General features: G+C 38.5%; 1 protein-coding gene across 1 annotated transcript in view; it reads left to right on the top strand.

The window, feature by feature from the left end:
• CATSPERB (cation channel sperm associated auxiliary subunit beta) overlaps positions 1-16460 on the top strand; it is a 156645-nt gene that overhangs the window by 102433 nt on the left and 37752 nt on the right. The window contains 2 exon segments of the mRNA XM_058429381.1: positions 10769-10956; positions 13850-14179. Of these exon segments, the coding sequence (XP_058285364.1) occupies positions 10769-10956; positions 13850-14179 (518 nt within the window).

Here is a 16460-nt window from a genome sequence, read left to right on the forward strand (position 1 = left end):
CTTACGATTTTCTTAATAATATTTTTTCCCGTAGCTTACTTTATTGTAAGAATACAGCATGTAAGACATATAACACACAAAATACGTGTTAATCAACTGTTTATATTATTGGTAAGACTTCCAGTCAACAATAGCCTACTTGTAGTTAAATTTGGGGGGAATTAAAAGTAATATGTGAATTTTCACCTGCACAGGAGGTTGGCATCCCTAACCTCTGCATGTTCAAGGGTCAACTATAATTTTTTTTGTTTTTTCCTTAATGTTTCTTAGCATATTATAGCTTTTTCCTGTTACAGTGTCTAGGACCTCCAATATTTTGTTAAGTAGAAGATAATGGAATTATTGTTGTTCCTGACTCTATATATATATATATTTATATATTTAAGCATTTCATAGTTTTCTTAAACCCTTTATCATTTAAAGAAACTTATCTGTTTTTCTAGTTTAAGAGATTTAGAGTTTGGGGTTTTAAATTATTATTTCTCCTGTATCTATTGAGCTTATCTATAGAATTTTTCCCTTTAACTTTTTATTTAACGTTATAAATTATATTGTGGATTTAATGTTGAACCAACCTTAAAGTCCTGGAATATGCCTATCTTTGACATTGTGTATTATCTATTTTCATACATTTCTGGACTCGGTTTGCTAATATTTAGGATTTAAACATCTGTGTTCATGTGGGAAGTTTACCTGTAATTTTTCTTTCTCATATTGTCCTTCTGTGGTTCTGTTAACAAGATTATACTAGCCTCATAGACAATTTTTTTTTTTAATTTTCTGGAAGAGTTTAAGACTGGAATATTTTGTTCCTCAAAAATTTGTTTTTTGAAATTGTTTGAAACTTACTTTATGGCCTAGGACTAGGCCATTCATTATGGTCAATTTCAGTAAACATTTTGTATGGAGGCAAAATTTTACATCTATCCTCTTAGGGTGTTTTGGCTGGGCCTGAGAATTAAACTGACATAAGACAGATTAATAGGAGAAAAGCGTACACATTTATTTAATGTAAGTTTTATGTGACATAGGAGTCCTCCTAAAGAAATGAAGACTCCTGAAGAAGCAGTTAGAGTTGAACATGTATATACTGGGTTGAACAAAAAGTAGTAAGTTGTGAAAATGTGACAAGGCAAGGGGGCTTGGGCTAGGGTAGTTAACTGTGGAGAAGTGGCTACGAAAATAAGGGTTAGTTTAACAAGGTCTGTTTGTACAGATTTCTCTTGGCTTTGGCTCCCCATCTCTAGTAATAAAAACAGTGTCCTTCTCCAGGTGCAAGGAGGTTGGACACCTTCCACAGGGGAGTTTTATCTCTTGCCTTTAGGTAGGTCAGAGTGTCCTTCCTGCATTTGCTGGTGTGTGTGTGTGTGTGTGTGTGTGTGTGTGTGTGTGTGTGTGTGTGCGCGCGCGCGCGCGCACACATGTGTTTTAAGTGACTTTAACTCAATCAGTGGGCTAGAGCAGATATTTTGAGGTGTTGTGTTCTGAATGCTTTCCTATTGAGTGCAGTATTAATATTTATTTGTTAGATTAATCCTGTTCCTTGTGATATTGGAATTTTATGTATCCTTAATGATTTTTTTCTGCTTGATCTATCAATTATTGAGAGAGTTGTATTAAACTTTCCTACTGTGTATACTGGATTTGTCCATTTTAAAATTATAGTTGTGTCAATTTTGCCTTGTATATTTTGAGATTGTTATTAGGTACATATAAGTTTAGAATTGTTACATCTTCATGATCAGTTGAACATTTTGTTGGTATTTAGTGACTATTTTTATCATTACAATTCTTTTTTGCATGACCGTGGCTTTTTTATTATGCTTTTTTTAACCATTTTAAAGTGTACCATTCTATAGCATTAAATTCATTCAAATCCTTTGCCCATTTTTAAATCAGGGGTTTTTTGTTATGAGTTTCAATGTTTTATTTTTGTTTGTAGCTTTTTTTGTTATTGATACATGGCACCAGACTTCTTTGGATAATATTTTTGTGGGATACTATTTCAGTCCTTTAACTTTCACCTGCTTTATATATCTGTCATAAAAGACATAAATGAATTTTGTGGTTTTAGCCTATTTAACAATTTCTGTCTTTTAGTTGGAGAGTTTAGTTCAACTACATTTATTATTTTTACTAATATATTTGTCTTCATTCCTACCATCTTCTTTTGTACTTTCTATTTGTCCCACTTTTTTCTATGTCTCATTTTTGTCTTCTCTTCTTGCTTACCTTATTTTAAGGTTCTTTTTTCTCCTCTTTCCATTCTTTTCTTCTTCTACTTGATTGGGACTTTTACACCCTGTTTTATTTTGCTTTTTCATGTTACCCAAGATTTTTACATGTGTGTTAACTTAAAAAGTCTAAAGTTACTTAATAACTTTATCTCTTTCCCATTCCATATGTAATCATTAAACTCTGGGTGTGTAGTCAGTATCTACCCTTTATATTTCTCAAGAATGAGTCCAATTCTGGTCCCTTGGTTCCTGAAACCTCAGAAGACGTATTATAGTTTCTAAAGTGGTCCCCTTGAAGAAATCTCTCTTGGCCTTTTTATTATTATTATTATTATTATTATTATTATTATTATTGTTTGTTTTTTGAGATGGAGTTTTTCTCTTGTTGCCCAGGCTGGAGTTCAATAGCACAATCTCGGCTCAGCAACCTCCACCTCCTGGGTTCAAGTGATTCTCCTGCCTCAGCCTCCCTAGTAGCTGGGATCACAGGCATGAGCCACCACGCCCGGCTAATTTTGTGTTTTTAGTAGAGACGGGATTTCTCCATGTTGGTCAGGCTGGTCTCAAACTCCCAACCTCAGGTGATCTGCCCGCCTAGGCCTCCCAAAGTGCTGGAATTACAGGCGTGAGCCACCGCACCCAGCTGCTTCTTGGCTTTTTTGTGAGAGAGGCACTTCTCTTTCTCCATGTAGGGTGGCATAGAGATGAGAGGTGAGATGCACAACACACCATTACTACTTCCTTCTTTAAATTCTTCAACTTTCATTTATCTTAAATAATCTAGCTTTCATTTAGAATGTCACTCTGGCTGTGATATAGAGAATGAATTGGAGGGTAACAATTATGGATGCACTTAGGTCATTTAGAAGGCTTTTGCAGTAGCCTAGGCTAAAATTTTTGATGTTTTAGTCTAAGATAATGATGGTAGAAACTGAGGGGAATGAATGGACTGAGAGATACATGGGAATAGACTCACCAGGACAATGGAGCAGAGCAATTTTCATTACTTTACTTCATTGTCTGTTTCTGTGCCTTAAAAAACACATCTGTGCTTGCCTTCTATTTACCGCATCCAGCTACACGTGATCTTATTCTGGTAATGCTGTCTGAGATTCTTACACTGTGCTTAAGAGGACAGGTACCTGAGGTAGATAGACTATGGATGAGGAATCAGGCAGTATGGGAATGTCAAATGGTAGACTTGGAATTCAGAAGAGAGTTTGAAGAATAAGAATCAAGAACTAAAGTTAGATGATGGAAAAGAAGAGATTCTGAACATTATCAATGAATCTGGATCATGGAGGCCAAGAGGCTTGCAAATTCTCAACAAAGGTATAGGCTACCACCTACAATGAGATGTTAGGTACTGAATCAAAATCCTTTTACAGTAGGAATTGATTAAATATACACAGATAAAAGACACTATCTAATTGATAACAAGGGAAGTATAGTCATTGCACAAATGGTGACATATTTGAGAAGGAAATTCTGTCATCTTGTAATAACAAGGTCAGTTGTTCTTAAGAATCTTCACAAAACCTTTTTTTTCTTTTCTTTTTTTTTTTTGAGACGAAGTTTCACTCTTGTTGCCCAGGCTGGAGTCCAATGGCGTGATCTCGGCTCACTACAACCTCCGCCTCCTGGGTTCAAGCAATTCTCCTGCCTCAACTTCCCAAGTAGCTGGGATTACAAATGCCCACCACCATGCCTGACTAATTTTTTGTATATTTAGTAGAGACGGGGTTTCACCATGTTGACCAGGCTGGTCTCGAACTTCTGACCTCAGGTGATCCACCCGCCTCAGCCTCACAAAGTCCTGGGATTACAGGCATGAGCCATTGCACCCGGCCCTGAATCTTCACAAAATCTTAATAGTGATAACTTAATGTCCATGTTTTTACTAAATTGCTCAGAAGGAATGTATCATCAACACACAAAGGTTTCAGTAAAGCTCTTCATTCATTCAATGAATATTTGAGTGCCTATTACATATCAAGTCTTGTGCTAGGCACTGGGAATATAGTGGTAAACAAGATAGACAAGGCTGTTCCCTGCATGGAGATGACATTCTAATAAACAGATACAGGTGATAAACAGGCAAACCAAAACAAATTCATATCTAACATGTGCTTTGAAGAAAGTAAATGTGGTGACAGAGGGAGTGAGAAGGGTAAGCAAAGACCCAAGAATGAAGAGCAAAGAGCCAATGAAAGAGCTTTCCAGGCTAAAGAAGTTGCATACAGTCAGGCAAGAAAAATTGGGATGTGTTTAATAAACATGAAGAAAGACAGTATAGATGATCCACAGTGATGGTGTGGTGGAAAGGCCAGCAAGGAGGTCAGCTAGTGCCAGATCATAGACGGTATTATAGGCTGCAGGAAGAGTGTAAATTTTCTTCTTGGTGTCAGCAGAAACCACTGGAGAATGTTATTGGATTATTTTTAAATAATCCAATTTATATTTTTGAAAGGATCACTCTGACTGCTGTGAAAAGTGTGGGACGGTGTGAGTAGAAGCTGCTAAGCCCCTTAGAAAGTTATTAAAGTAATACAGGTGAGAGATGATGGTGCTGGAGCAGGTGCAGTTGAGTGAAGACAGGATCTGGTGATGCATTTGCCTGTTAGGGATATGAGCAAGAGAGTGATCAAAAATTGTCTAGGTTTGTGGTTTGTAGCTAGAAGGATGATACCACCATTTTCCGAGATGAAAAGTGCAGGTATCAGGCCGGGTAATTGACAGTTCCACATTGGAAATGTTCAGTTTGAAATGTGTGTTAGGTGTCTAAGTGAAGATGTGAAGTTGGTAGTTAGATGTATGAATTCATAGCTCAGAAGAGTCAGAGCGGAAACTTGGCATTTGGCAATTGTTCAGATACAGATGGGTGATTCTACCTGCAGAGGAGGATGTATGTAGAGAAGAAAAGCCCTGGGGCACTCCAGGAAGAGAGCCTGGACTAAGAAGAAGGCCCTAGCAAAGAAGGATGAGAAGGAGCAGCCAGTAAGGTAGAAAAAACACAGGAAAATGTGGGGCCATATAAACCAAGAGAAGAGGGTGTTTCAGAAAGTATGGAGTGATCATCTGTGATGCATGCTGCAAAGAGACTTGAGTAAAATAAGATTAAAGATGTGACCTTTGAATTTGGCACCATTCTAGGCTGTAGTAACCTTGATGAAAACCGTTTCATTGGCATGGAGTGGAAGGGATCAGCTGGGCTGGGGAAACGGCACAGGCATTGGAATGGGAGCTTAGAATGCATAGGTAGCTTAGTTGGATGATATTTGTCTTTTTGCAGTGTTTTCTCCACTCAACAGTTGTTCCTCTCCACCTCCAAAATTCACTGATTCATTCTCCATTGCACAAATCCCCTTTCCTTCTCCTTTAAAGGCCGATTTCTCTCCTCTTCTGGAACAGCAGTGCTTAATCACCCCCAACGTGCAATCCTAGGAAGAAGTGGGGAGACAGCTTTCATAATTAAGGTAGCTGCCTGACCACTGGCCATTGACTTCAGATACAAAGAGGATAACTTTTTAAAATTAATTAATAAACTTTTTAAATTAATTACAGTTTTACAGCAAAATTGAGCAGAAAATAGAGTTCCTATATACCTCTGTCCCATACACACACGAAACCTTCCCCACTATCCACATCCCACACCAAAGTGGTACATTTGTTACAGCTCATGAACCTACATTGACACATCATTTATCACCCAGAGTACATATCTACATTAGGACTTATTCTTAGTATTGCAAATTCAATGGGTTTGAACAAATGTATAATGATAAGTATTCATCATCACAATATCATACAGAAGAGTTTCACTGCCCTAAAAATTTTCTATGCTTTGCCTGTTCAACCCTCTCCTCCCCTCACCCCTGGCAACCACCGATCTTTTTGCTGTCTCCATAATTTTGCCTTTTCCAGAATGTCATATAGTTTGAATCATACAGTATATAGCCTTTTCAGAGGCTTCTTTTACTTAGTAATATGCATCTAAATTTCCTCCATGTCTTTTCATGGCTTGATAGCTCATTTCTTTTTTAGTGCTGAATCATATAATATTCCATCATCCACAGTTTATTTATTCATTTACCTACTGAAGAACATCTTGGTTGCTTCCAAGTTTTAGCAATTATAAATAAAGCTTCTGTAAACACCTATTTGCAGATTTTGTATAGATATAAGTTTTTGACTCATTTGGGTAAATACCAAGGCATTTTGCTTGATCATATGCTAAGAGTATGTTTAGTTTTGTAAAAAATGACTGAACTGTCCTCCAGACTGGCTGTATCATTTTCATTTCTATCAGCAATGAACAAGAGTTCCTATCATTCACATGCTCACCAGTATTTGGGTTGTCAGTGTTTTGGATTTCTGCCATTCTAATAGTCATGTGGTGGTATCTCATTGTTAATTTGCATTTCCTTGATGACATATGCATTAGTCTGTTTTCACACTGCTATAAAGAAATACCTGAAACTGGGCCGGGCGCGGTGGCTCACGCTTGTAATCCTAGCACTTTGGGAGGCCAAGGCGGGTGGATCACGAGGTCAGGAGATCCAGACCACGGTGAAACCCCGTCTCTACTAAAAATACAAAAAAAAAAATTAGCCGGGCGTGGTGGCGGGCGCCTGTAGTCCCAGCTACTCGGAGAGGCTGAGGCAGGAGAATGGCGTGAACCCGGGAGGCGGAGCTTGCAGTGAGCCGAGATTGTGCCACTGCACTCCAGCCTGGGCGACAGAGCGAGACTCCGTCTCAAAAAAAAAAAAAAAAAAAGAAAGAAAAAAAAAGAAATACCTGAAACTGGGTAATTTATAAAGGAAAGAGGTTTAATTGACTCACAGTTCTGCATGGCTGGGGAGGCCATGGTGGAAGATGAAGGGGAAGCAAGGCACATCTTACATGGCGGCAGGAGAAAGAGACAGTGCAGGGGAAACTGCCATTTTTAAAACCATCAGATCTCATGAGAACTCTCTCACTGTTAGGAGAACAGCATGGGGAAAACCGCCCCCATGATCCAACCACCTCCCACCAGGTCCCTCCCTTGATACGTGGGGATTACAATTCAAGATGAGATTTGGGTGGGGACATTGAGCCAAACCATATCAATATATGATGCAGAACATTTTTTGATATGCTTACCTGCCATCTGCATATCTTCTTTGGTGACGTATCTGTTAAGGTCTTTGGCCCATTTTTAAAATCAGGTTGTATGCTTTCTTATTGTTGTATTATTAGAGTTTTTTCTATTGTAGGAGATCAGATTATGCCACCCCAGAACCATGCAGTGGTGTGTGCCTGTAGTTGCAGCTACTACAGAGTCTGAGGCAGGAGGATCTCAAGTTCAAGCCTAGTCTGGGCAAAATAGTGAGACCTCCAATTTCCAAACAAAACAAAACAAAAAAACAAAGAATATGCCACTTTGGCATAAAGATTATTTGAGCTGAAGGCAATTAAGGAAAAACAGGCACAAGAAAAACTCTTTGCCCCCTCCCACCAGAAAGGGCAGAATGATTCTTAATCACTGAAGATAACTCCAGACTATATAAATATATATTTTTTTCTTTTTAGAGACAGATTCTCACTCTGTTACCCAGGCTGGAGTGCAGTGGTGCAATCATAGCTCACTGCAGCCTCAAACTCCTGGGCTCAAGCAATCCTCCTGCCTCAGCCTCCCATGTAGCTGGGACTACAGGCATGTGCCACCATGCCCAGCTAGTTTTTTTGTTTTTTTTTTTTTTTTTAATTTTTTTAGAGGCGAGATCTCACTGTGTTGCACCCAGGCTGGTCTCCAACTCCTGGACTCAAGCAACCCTCCTGCTTCAGTCTTTCCTCCAGAGTAGCTGGGATTACAGGCACAAGCAACTCTAGACTATTAATAAACCTAGAGACACAAAGAATTTCCAGAAGAAACCTTGTCAGAACAACCCTTATCTTCCATTAGTTCCCTCCATTTATTTACCTTCCACAGTTCGCTGACCCTAAAAACCTAAGCCCATTTTTCTTTGTCTTGTCACTTCTCTAAAAATTTGTTATGAAGCCCCATGTTCTAACTACCCTTTTTAGTTACTCATCGCTGCTGTTTTTCCTGCATGTAAGCACAATGCACATGTTAATAAACTCCACCTGTTTTTCTCTCGTTAATCTGTATTTGTCAGTGTAATTGTCAGGGTTTCAGTTACAGAACCAAGGAGAATAAAGGAAAAAGAGGTTTCTTCTCCCCTCCCCTACAGTTTATTTTGGATAACAGTCCTTTATATGTCTTTTGAAAATATTTTATCCTAGTATGTGGCTTGTCTTCTAATTCTCTTGACAGGATATTTCACAGAGCATAAGTTTGTAATTTTAGTAAGGTACCAATTACTAATGAGAGATACATGCAAACCATAGCATGTATTTTTAACACAAATTCAGTGTTCACTGCTTAACACTGTCATTTAAAAATCTTTACTAATTGGTTAAAAAGTATATCCCATTGTTGTAATTGCGATTTCTTCTGTTACAAATGAGGCTGACCAAACATTAATCAAATGTTTGTTAGCTATTTGTGGTATATTTTGTTGTAAACTATTTGTTCATAAATTGGTTCATTTAATCCACTGTTTTATCCAAATTACTTAATGGTTTTACTTGTGTTTAGGAAAACTGGAGAGAAATTTATCAATTTTCTCTTTCATGGATTGTGTCTTTGGTGTTGTATTCAACAGTCATTGCATTAAGATGGTAAATTTTGTTAGGTGTATCTTCTTAGTCTGTTTCATGCTGCTATAATAGAATATCACAGACTGGGTAATGTATAAAGAAAAGAAATTTATTTCTTACAGTTCTGGAGGCTGGGAAATCCGAGGCTGGGGGGCCCACATCTGGTGAGGGCCTCATGCTCCATCATCCAATCGTGGAAGGCAGAAGGGTGAGCACATGTGAGCACACATGTGAAGCACTCATGTGCAAAAGAGAGAGAAAGACAGGGGGAAGGAAGGCGCTGAATCCATTCTTTTATCAGGAACCCACTCCCACAATAATTAACCCACTCCTGCAATAATGGCATTCATCCATTCGTGAGGGCAGAGCCTCATGGTCTAATCACCCCTTAAAAGTCCCACCTCTCAGGTTGCAGTGAGCCAAGATGGCGCCACTGCACTCCAGGCTGGCGGCAGAGCAAGACTCTGTCTCAAAAAAAAAAAAAAAAAGTCCCACCTCTCAACACTCTTGCATTGGAAATTGTGTTTTCAACACATGAACTTTGAGGAATACATTAAAACTGTAGCATATATTTTAACATAGTATTTTTAATTGAGGGAAAAAAGTAATTGCCATACCCAAGGTCATCTAGATTTTCTCCTATGTTATCTTCTTAGGAGTTTTATAGTTTTGCATTTTATATTTAAGTCTGTGGTCCATTTAGAGTTATTTTCTTTTTTGAGACAGGGTCTGGCTCTGTCACCCACGCTGGAGTGCAGTGGCATTATCTCAGCTCACTGCAACCTCCACCTCACAGGCTCAAGTGATCCCACTGCCTCAGCCTCCTGAGTAGCTGGGATTACAGGCACGTGCCACCACACCTGGTTAATTTTTGTATTTTTAGTAAAGGTAGGGTTTCACCATGTTGCCTAGGCTAGTCTTGAACTCCTAGGCTCAACCAATCTGCCTGCCTCAGCTCCCAAAGTGCTGGGATTACAGGTGTGAGCCACTGCACTCGGCCTAGAGTTAATTTTTGTGATGATTGTAAGATCTGTGATAGAATTTTTTGCATGTGGATATGCAAGGCTAACATTTTAGAAACAGATTGTTTTCTTGGTTATAAAGTTAATACATGCTCAGTATAGAAATTTCCTAAAAGACAGAAAAATATTAAGATAATTGAAATTATGACTGTTAACACTTTGATGAACTGCCAATTAGTCCTTTTTATATGCATTTTAACATTTTTCAACTTGCTTTCTTCATGTGGACATTATAATATGATCATTTTCCCTACACCGTTAAAAACTCTTTCTAAACACCCTTTTAATCATTGCATTTTCTCTAAGTAAATCATGTAATATCATTCACTTAGTTTTTTTATTGACATTTCTCATTTCTAAATTTTACCATAATGAATATATTTGTGTAGAAAGCTTTCTCCCCCACCCCTCTGTTTCAGGTTCTTTCCTTAGGATAGAGACATAATAATAGACATGGAATCAGAGCGGGGAAAAGGTTAGCACGCTCCTAATGCATAATGTCAAATTGCTTTCCAGGAAGCTAGTTCTAATTTACAATCCCATCAGTAGTGGATGAGTGCCTATCTTCACTCAATTCCCACCACTACTGAACCCTGTCATTTAAAGATCTTCGCTAATTTTAGAGGTTAAAAATTGTATCCCATTGTTATAATTGCCATTTCATTGATTACTAATGAGGTTGAACAAATGTTAATCAAATATTTGTTAGTTATTTGTGGTATACTTGCTTTGTAAATTATTTGTTCATAAATTGGTTCATTTTATCCACTGTTTTATCCAAATTGCTTAATGGTTATTTGTTTTTAGGAAAACTGGAAGAGCTTACATAAGAAAGGTATTGCAACATATGACTCCTAAAGGATTTTTGTCCTCAGTTATTGCAGAAATGAAAGAGCCCTTTGGATTAGAAGAAGTGAATGAGAGCTCTTGTTTGTCTAGTTCCCTTTTGATTAATAAAGCTGGAAATGTCTATAAACTCACTCTTGATTCACAAGGTAGGTATAATAATATCATACATCTCTGATGGCTAGAAAAAAATGAAAAATTATCTTTTGTGAAGGCATTTTAATGCTTATTTATAGAGCAATAGATTTCAAATTTTAGTCCAACTGGCAACCTACCAAAGTTTACATATATTTGGGTTCCTGAAAGTTTTTTGTTTTTTTTTTTTTTGGCAATGGAGTCTCGCTCTGTGGCCCAGGCTGGAGTGTAGTGATGCGATCTCGACTCACCACAACCTCTGCCTCCCAGGTTCAAGCGATTCTCCTGCTTCAGCCTCCCGAGTAGCTGGGATTACAGGCATGTGCCACCACACCCAGCTAATTTTTGCTTTTTTGGAGTCTCGCACCATCACCCAGCCTGAAGCACAGTGGTGCAATCTCAGCTCACTGCACCCTTCGCCTCCTGGCTTCAAGCAATTCTCCTGCCTCAGCCTCCTGAGTAGCTGGGATTACAGGTGCATGCCGCCACCACGCCCAGCTAATCTCTTTTGTATTTTAGTAGAGATGGGGTTTCACCGTGTTGCCCAGGCTGCTCTCGAACTCCTGAGCTCAGGCAATCCACCCACCTCAGCCTCTCAAAGTGCTAGGATTACAGGCGTGAGCCACTGCACCTGGCCTAATTTTTGTATTCTTAGGAGAGACGGGGTTTCACCTTGTTGGCCAGGCTGGTCTCAAACTCCTGACCTCGAGTGATCCGCCTGCCTCAGCTTCCCAAAGTGCTGGGATTACAGGCATTAGCCACCACACCCTGCCCAAGATTTTTTTTCTAATATAATAAAATATAGCTATAACTTCATTGATATTTCATCAATAGTAGTGCCTATTATTTATTCCTATGAGGTTATTTTGTCTTAAAGAGTGATCAGAAGAAATGAAAGAAAATGGGAAGTTCCTGCAGATTTTGCCTTACTTTAACAAAATAATTTTGAATCACTGTTCTATAGGATGTTTCTATCTCAACAGATTATTGATTCACAGCAAAAGTTAGTACAGTTTATTCTAAGGGTTTAGATTTTACTCTGACGAAACGGGAAGCCACTGGAGGGTTTAAGCAGAAAGTGACATGATATGACTTAGCTCTCAACAAGACCACTTTGGCTGCTGTGATGAGAATAGACTGGGCAGGTGATGGAGAGAAGGCAAGGAGGAAAGCAGAAAAGTCAGCTAGGAGGCCATTACAATAATCAAGTGAGACATCACATTAAACTTAAAGATGCCTGTTACTCATCCAAGCAGAGAAATAAGATGGGCATTTAGAAATATAAGTCTGGAGTTCAGGGAAGATGGCTGGGCTAGAGACACAGATTTGAGGACTTTCAGCATATGTATGATAATTAATGCTATAAGACCAAATGAGAACACCTGGAAAATGAGTGGAGTTATAGAAGGGAAGAGGCTTGAGGTCTAATCCAGGGCAATATCTAGTGTTCAGGGAGATAGAGGAGAATCAGTAAAGGATATTGGGTGGCCTGGTCAGAGTAGAACTAAGAGAGAGTGTGTCAAACTAGGTGAGGAAGGTGTTTCAAGAAGGAGAGGCCCCTCTCCTGTGTTGCATAACACCAATAGGTCTGGTAACATAAGGAAAGAAAACTGGCCAGTGGATCTGTGTGAAAGTCCTTGGGAACCTTGGCCGGGTGTGGCTCATGCCTGTAATCCCAGCACTTTGGGAAGCCGAGGCAGGTGGATCACCTGAGGTCAGGAGTTTGAGACCAGTCTGGCCAACATGGTGAAACCCCGTCTCTACTAAAAATACAAAAATTAGCTGGGCCTGGTGGCAGGTGCCTGTAATTCCAGCTACTTGGGAGGCTGAGGCAGGAGAATTGGTTGAACCCAGGAGGCGGAGGTTGCAGTGAGCCAAGATTGCGCTATTGCACTCCAGCCTGGGTGACAAGAGAAAAACTCCGTATCAAAAAAAAAAGTCCTTGAGAACTTTGACAAAAAGCTGTTGGCTGCAGTCATGTAGACAAAAGTCTGATTGGAATGGGTTCAAAAAATTATGAGAGGAGAGTGGAAACAGTGAATAAAGGTAACTCTTTCAGGAAGTTTTACTATAAAGGGGAAGAGAGAAATTACCTGGTGGTTGGAGGGAATATTGGAAAGGATTTCCGTTGGTTGGTTTGAACTGGGAGAAATTGGAGCATGTGTGCATAATTAAGGGAATGATGAGGCCCTCTTCTGACTGTTACTATTTTTTTTTTTTAGAGTGAGGAGAGTATTGATGACATGTTTCATGACCTATCAAAAATATTTTGATAATGATTACTTCCCTCTCATTTCAACAGCCTTCCTTGGCTTCGTTGATGTCTTCTCTGATTTTCTGCAATCATTTCTTCTTCATCTCCTTGAGAGAATCTTTTTCCCTTCCCATTCCTTAAATGATGATGTTCCTTAAGGTCCTGCCCAAGAACCTCTTTTCTTCTAAATCTTCATATTCTCCTTAAATACTCAATTACTCATCCATTCAACAAATATTTATTGAGTATATTCTATGTAATAAGCACATCTTTAGGTACTGGGGAAACTGGCTACATTATCCTTCTCTTGTAAGAATCACTATAAAGATTTTAGGTTATTTAGGCTTTTAGTATTTCCATAGTAAAAAAAAAAAAAAAAAATCAGCTTTCTTTACTTAGCTCTACATGGTTTTTTACTGCCAAAATTTTATACAATAGTTTCACAGTAAACATTAAAGCATAGGTGCATGGTCTATTTATGATAAACTTTCTATAAAATAATTTGAATTATGACTGAAATTTGGCAAATGTGTTCTCTGGTTAAGAGATAGTTTAAAAACTCAAACAGTGTATTTGTTAGCTATGTACATCAGTTTGTTTGGCAAACATCGGATGTTTGATTTAATACCAAGTCTCTTCTGTTTAATCTCCAGTTGTTCAGGCCTTGTTTGAAGATACAGATATAGAGAAGACTGTCGTGCTTCCTGGGTACAGCAGCTTCCTCATTACAAGCATTTTAGATAATAAGAATGCATTAGCCATTGCTACCATGCCTGAAAGTGCACCCAACAATATGACCTTTCTAAAGAGCACGTGGTTCTTATACAACTTTGGGCAAAGGAATGGACGAACATGGAAAATATATTCAAAACCATGTAATTATTGGTTTCAACATGATGATTCACCATCCCTCAACATCGTGAAATACATTGATCTGGGAAACTCTCATGTTTTAAAAGCTAAGGTCATACGGAATGCAAAAGGTAAGTTTGTTTTGATCGGAAAATATCAAAAGGAAAGGTTATTTCTTTTCTTGAATGTGAAATATACTCTTTGATACCGACTGACTTTATCTTTGGTTCCCATACTTGTTGGCATTCTACTACTAACAGTATTAGTGCCTAATTATTGAGTACTTACTATGTACTGGGCTCTATATTAAACTATTATTTTATTTATTTATTTATTTGTGAGACAGACTCCCCCTCCATCGCCCAGGCTGGAGTGCAGTGGCACAATCTCGGATCACTGCAGCCTCCGCCTCCTGGGTTCAAGCGATTCTCCTGCCTCAGCCTCCCAAGTAGCTGGGATTACAAGTGTACACCACACCCAGCTAGTTTTTGTATTTTTAGTAGGGACGGGGTTTTGCCATGTTGGCCAGGCTGCTCTCAAACTCCTGACCTTAAGTGATTCACCTGCCTCAGCCTCCCAAACTGCTGGGATTGCAGGCGTGAGCCACCTCGCTCGGCCATATTTTTATACATTATTTTATTTAATGTTTATAACAACTCTAAAAGTATAGACTATAATCCTCATTTTACAAATGAGGAAAATGAGATTGCTACCAGCCCAAGTTGACACAGAATTTTAGTGTAGATTTTTGTTGCCCTCTGAAACGAAAATTTTTTAATTACTTTGGTATTGTTATATTTATTTCAGCTACAGTTGACCCTTGAACAACACCAGTTTGAACTGTGCAGGTCCTCTTATGCGCAGATATTTTTCAGCCAAACACGGACAGAAAACACAGTTTTTGCGGGATGTGAAACCCACATATACACAGGCACTGACTTTTCCTATATGTGGGTTCCACAGGCCCACATGGATTTTGGTATATACAGGGCTCCTTGAACCAACCCTTTGTATATACCACAGAATGACTGTATTTATTTTAAGCCAAAAAAAATGGCTCTGAAATAGAATTCTATACTTTCCCCCATTTTTCCAGCTATTTATTTATTACAAAAGTAATACAAAAATTGTTAAAGATGCTAGCAAAATAGCACAATGGAAAAATAAAACAAAAAATTTTAGTAAATAACTGAGATAGGAAGAGAGGAAGGAAAGATGGAAGGGAGGGAGTAGGGGAGAAAGGGCAAGAAAAAGAAGAAACTTGTGTCACCAGAAATGAAGAGGGAACTTAAAACCAAAGAAATTAGCTAATGTATGACTCCTTGAAGGATGTGAGGCCCAGATACTGATCATAAGGCAGTGAGACGGGTTTTAATGCCCAAGTGTTGACAGAAAGTTTGACTTTGGGCCTTACTATTTTGTGGAAGGAAGTTGGAATGGAGACCATTAAAGAAAGCTGGGACCATCAAATCATGAAGAGAGAATTAGGAAAATTCTGTCCACCAGAGTTTTCCTAAAGCAACAGCATGGGATTAGAATGGGGAGAAGGAATTTCCCATAAACAAATAAAAACTTCAAGACTATATGACATTCAGAGACTGAATTCTGCATTCACATGCAGAATTCCAAGCTGAGAAATAATAGCACCTGGGCAAGGAAGCACAAAACTCTCTGTAGGGGTCAGGCATGGTGGCTCATGCCTCTAATCCCAGCACTTTGGGAGGCCGAGGCAGGAGGATAGCTTGAGCCCAGGAGTTTGAGACCAGCCTGGGCAACATAGCGAGACCCTGTCTCTATTAAAACACACACACACACACACAATTTTATTACATTAAAAAATTATTTTTAATTTACTCTCTGTAGGAATACTTTTGCAACCCAGGTAATATGGACTTCCAGGGAAAAATCAGTCTCCATTGATCACAAATTGTGGAAAAGAACTTTAAAACTATGTAAGGAAATGACCCACCATAACAGAGAGTCAACAGGCAAAGGAAAATTTTAGACTCCAAGAACTCGAGATAACAGAAAAACCAGAAAGACACTATCAAATAAGTATGCATAAAACTCCCGGAGTAAAAGAAGATATAGGAACCATAATGAAAGGACAAAATGCTATTTTTTTTTAAAAAGGCTTATTTGAAAAAACAGAACCAAGTAATTTATATAAGTAAAAATTAGAAGTTTTGAAAAAAATTGAGAACATCTATTTCCCTCAATATCGTGGATTAAATGTCCTGAAAACCTTCCTTCTATCTGAAACCCTTGGAAATCCTTTCTTGTTGGTTGTATGACTAATTGTCCCTATTTCCTTCAAGTAATTTTAGAAGTTTTAATTTTACGGTTTTAACTTTCTATTTAATTTTTAGGTTACCTCTATTTTATTTTGGTATATTATGTATGGTTAGCTAG

The sequence above is a fragment of the Hylobates moloch genome, unplaced genomic scaffold (assembly GCF_009828535.3).
Source record: "Hylobates moloch isolate HMO894 unplaced genomic scaffold, HMol_V3 SCAFFOLD_16, whole genome shotgun sequence".
NCBI classification, from domain to species: domain Eukaryota; kingdom Metazoa; phylum Chordata; class Mammalia; order Primates; family Hylobatidae; genus Hylobates; species Hylobates moloch.